Below are 3,385 nucleotides of genomic sequence, written 5' to 3' on the forward strand. Positions count from 1 at the left end.
AACAGAAAAGTAATATAAATAAAGTGCAGTGTATCATAAGGTTTTTAATTTTTTTTTGCATTAAATGTTAAGCAATACTATCCATTTTTATTCAGTCTTGGTAATAATCATTTGACAGTTGACTAACAATCAGTTTAACCGCCAGGTGGGACGTCAATGTTCAAAGACACATGAAGTACATAAAACATCCAGAGTTGATTTCAAGTGTTGAGCTTGTGTCTGATAGCTGTTCACTCCAACTCTCAACATGACAACTAAAGACATGTTAGTATTCATTAGGATGAAAAACCACATTAAACCTATCAAAGAGATAAAAAAACAAACAAACCCAAAACCAACAGTCTGGTTCTTAAAAACACTGAATGCACAGAAGACCACTAAAGTGCATGATGCCAGAATTATTTTCATATTTAAGAAAAACCCTTGCGCAACAACTAACCAAGCCAAGAACACACATGCTGTAGGTGTCAATGTGAGCATGAATGGTTGGCTGTCTATGTGTTAGGCCTACAATAGACCGGCTCCCTGTTCAGAGGGTATCCCGCCTCTCGCTCTATGACAGCTGGGATAGGACGGACTACAAGGCATTTGGGAAAATCCCATTACAGCACATCTCTATCTACAACTATAGTAACCAGTCATTATTTAGATCAGTTACTGTTCACTGGCTGCCAGCCCTAAACTTTGCCCCAACACAAGGTGATTATTTTATTGATAGTGCTTTTAAAAAGAAGGTCATTTAAAGACCATGAACTTTGTTACAAACAAATTTGTGTCATGAAAATCTGAAATAATTTAAGGTTCACACAACCATGTTGTCTCTGTAAGCACTGAATATTTATAGAGACAATTATCAACTGCAATCACACAATGTTATTGGGACATGATAATAAAAGACAACTCGTACATGGACATGTGGCATGAAGGATTACAGAGGACAGTACACCACAGATTAGAGGAGGTTTCCATTCAGCAAGGTCAGGTTGATGAATGGTTAATGTGTGGCATCTTCTGTCACTGTATAGCAGCTTTAGAAATATCCATAAGACCTGGTTTATGTTCAGGACACTTCACTCATGTTGCCTCACGATGACAATTTTAACCTTTACTTCATGCAAACAATCTTACAGAACTGCTTTCCAACTAGCATTGAACTGTTTAATTACATTTTACCCCTTATTTTCAAATTAAATCTAATAAATCTGCAGCTTTAATTCTATGACTGCCTTATTATTATTTCTATACTGTACCTCCATTGCATTTCAGTACCTCTGTTTTCTCTCCCATAGTTTGTGCTATATTCTTTCTGTCCTCATTCTCTGTCCCTGTTTCTGTATTTAGATGTTTTTGGCTCTGGAGCTGCACTTTCCTGATATTTGGTTACCAGGCCTCACCAATCTGGTGAGTATTTACTGTTTCTCAGTGGTTTTAGTTTAATATTCTTGTGCATACTGGTTTAAAAAAAATTAGCCTTATTCTGCTAGAGGTTTGTTCCTGATTTTGTGTTATTCAAATGTTGAGTATCCAAATACTGGTCCAAATGTACACCAACTGTGTACTGTCTAGTATATATACAGCATAAACAGTATAGCATCAGTGTAGGGGATGGACATCAGCCATGATAGCTGTGAAACATCTGAAGCTCACATTAGACACTCATACTCTACAATGTAGGCAACAGAATATAGTTATTTATTTAAATTCTGTCACTGCAGGTGTCCAACATAACACGTTCAAACTAGAATTTAGATTGGAATAATATTTATAATTTCATTTACTAATGTTATTTTATTATTAGATTAATATTGCACAAGTTTCAGCTACCTTTGCTACAAAAAACGGTTAATAAAATTACTTTTACTTTCTTGTCTTTCTTTTTCACTTTAACTGGAGTATTTTCAAACACAGGTATCTGTACTTCAACTTAAGTAAAGGAAGTCTGTACTTTTGCCATCTCTGGTTAATAATTAATTAGCCAGATAAGGTGTGGCCTTAAAAAACCTCGGCATGCCGAGCCACGCATCAATATTATCACCACGAGTGATTTCAAAAGCAGAAATCGGCTAGTTTGGATTGTTTCAAAAATGCCTCCTTTTTTCATTATGTATCAGCACCATGTTTATACCTTTTGATATTATTGGCCAGGTGTTTACAGGCTTGAGCTTTTCTCACCACTGCAACACGGACTGGATCTTGGAGCGTGCACCCAACCTGACGGATGAGAGACAAAAAAATCTCACCATTCCAGTGAATGAGGATGGCGAATTTGAGAATCTATGTTTATATGGTTCTCAAATTTTTCTCTGGGGTTTCCAGTGTTGTCCTCACAATGCTCGCATCTGTGCTGGGTAAGTCTACCATTGTCATGATTTATGATCACTGGAAAAGCAAAAAATAATTGTTAACTCAATGTGGTTTCAACTGAACTCATATCCTATAAGAGTTGGAATAGTTAAGGATCTAGCTAGTAATGTACTTGGATTTATATAGTACTTCTAATCATACTGAGCACTCAAAGCACTTTAAAATGCAAGTCACCATTTTAACTGTACATCCATGTAGCACTAGGTTTATTTTCATAGTAAGTTGTTACGTCCCTTGGCTAGCCGAGGGGATAGGAGGGACTAACATTAAGTTGAAATAGTGACTGAGGAGTTAAGATGGCAGTTTTTAAAGATTAATTTCCTGCTAGTTTTAAAGCTCTGGTTCAGACTGATATTTAACTTTAGGGAGAGCTAAAGCCAACATAACAACAAAACATCCCTAATAAAAAAAAAAAGGAACTTACCTAACTCCAAAGAAAACAAAGTATACAACCTACAATGATAACCAGCACATAAACAGGAGAAAACAAGGGATCACAAAACACAAGCAGCTCTCCCTTACAGGCAGTCTGAACACAGTCACATAACATACGCATACAGTGGCTTGCAAAAGTATTCGGCTCCCTTGAACTTTCCCACATTTTGTCACATTACAGCCACAAACATGAATCAATTTTATTGGAATTCCACATGAAAGACCAACACAAAGTGGTGTACACGTGAGAAGTGGGATGAAAATCATACATGATTCCAAACATTTTTTACAAATAAATAACTGAAAAGTGGGGTGTGCGTAATTATTCAGCCCCCTGAGTCAATACTTTGTAGAACCACCTTTTGCTGCAATTACAGCTGCCAGTCTTTTAGGGTATGTCTCTACCAGCTTTGCACATCTAGAGACTGAAATCCTTGCCCATTCTTCTTTGCAGAACAGCTCCAGCTCAGTCAGATTAGATGGACAGCGTTTGTGAACAGCAGTTTTCAGGTCTTGCCACAGATTCTCGATTGGATTTAGATCTGGACTTTGACTGGGCCGTTCTAACACATGGATATGTTTTGTT

At 37.0% G+C, this 3,385-nt stretch overlaps 1 protein-coding gene across 1 annotated transcript in view; it reads left to right on the plus strand.

Annotated features, from left to right (window-relative positions):
- The window catches only part of LOC146380374 (solute carrier family 22 member 13-like), a 12,827-nt gene extending 10,592 nt beyond the window's left edge, over nt 1-2,235 (plus strand). The window contains exons 10-11 of the mRNA XM_084939382.1: nt 1,342-1,401; nt 2,146-2,235. Of these exons, the coding sequence (XP_084795508.1) occupies nt 1,342-1,401; nt 2,146-2,161 (76 nt within the window). The 3' untranslated portion in view covers nt 2,162-2,235. The remainder of the gene's footprint in view (nt 1-1,341; nt 1,402-2,145) is intronic.
- The last annotated feature ends 1,150 nt before the right edge of the window (nt 2,236-3,385 follow it).

The sequence above is a fragment of the Perissodus microlepis genome, chromosome 9, assembly GCF_051167445.1.
Source record: "Perissodus microlepis isolate ML-2025 ecotype Zambia chromosome 9, ASM5116744v1, whole genome shotgun sequence".
NCBI lineage: Eukaryota > Metazoa > Chordata > Actinopteri > Cichliformes > Cichlidae > Perissodus > Perissodus microlepis.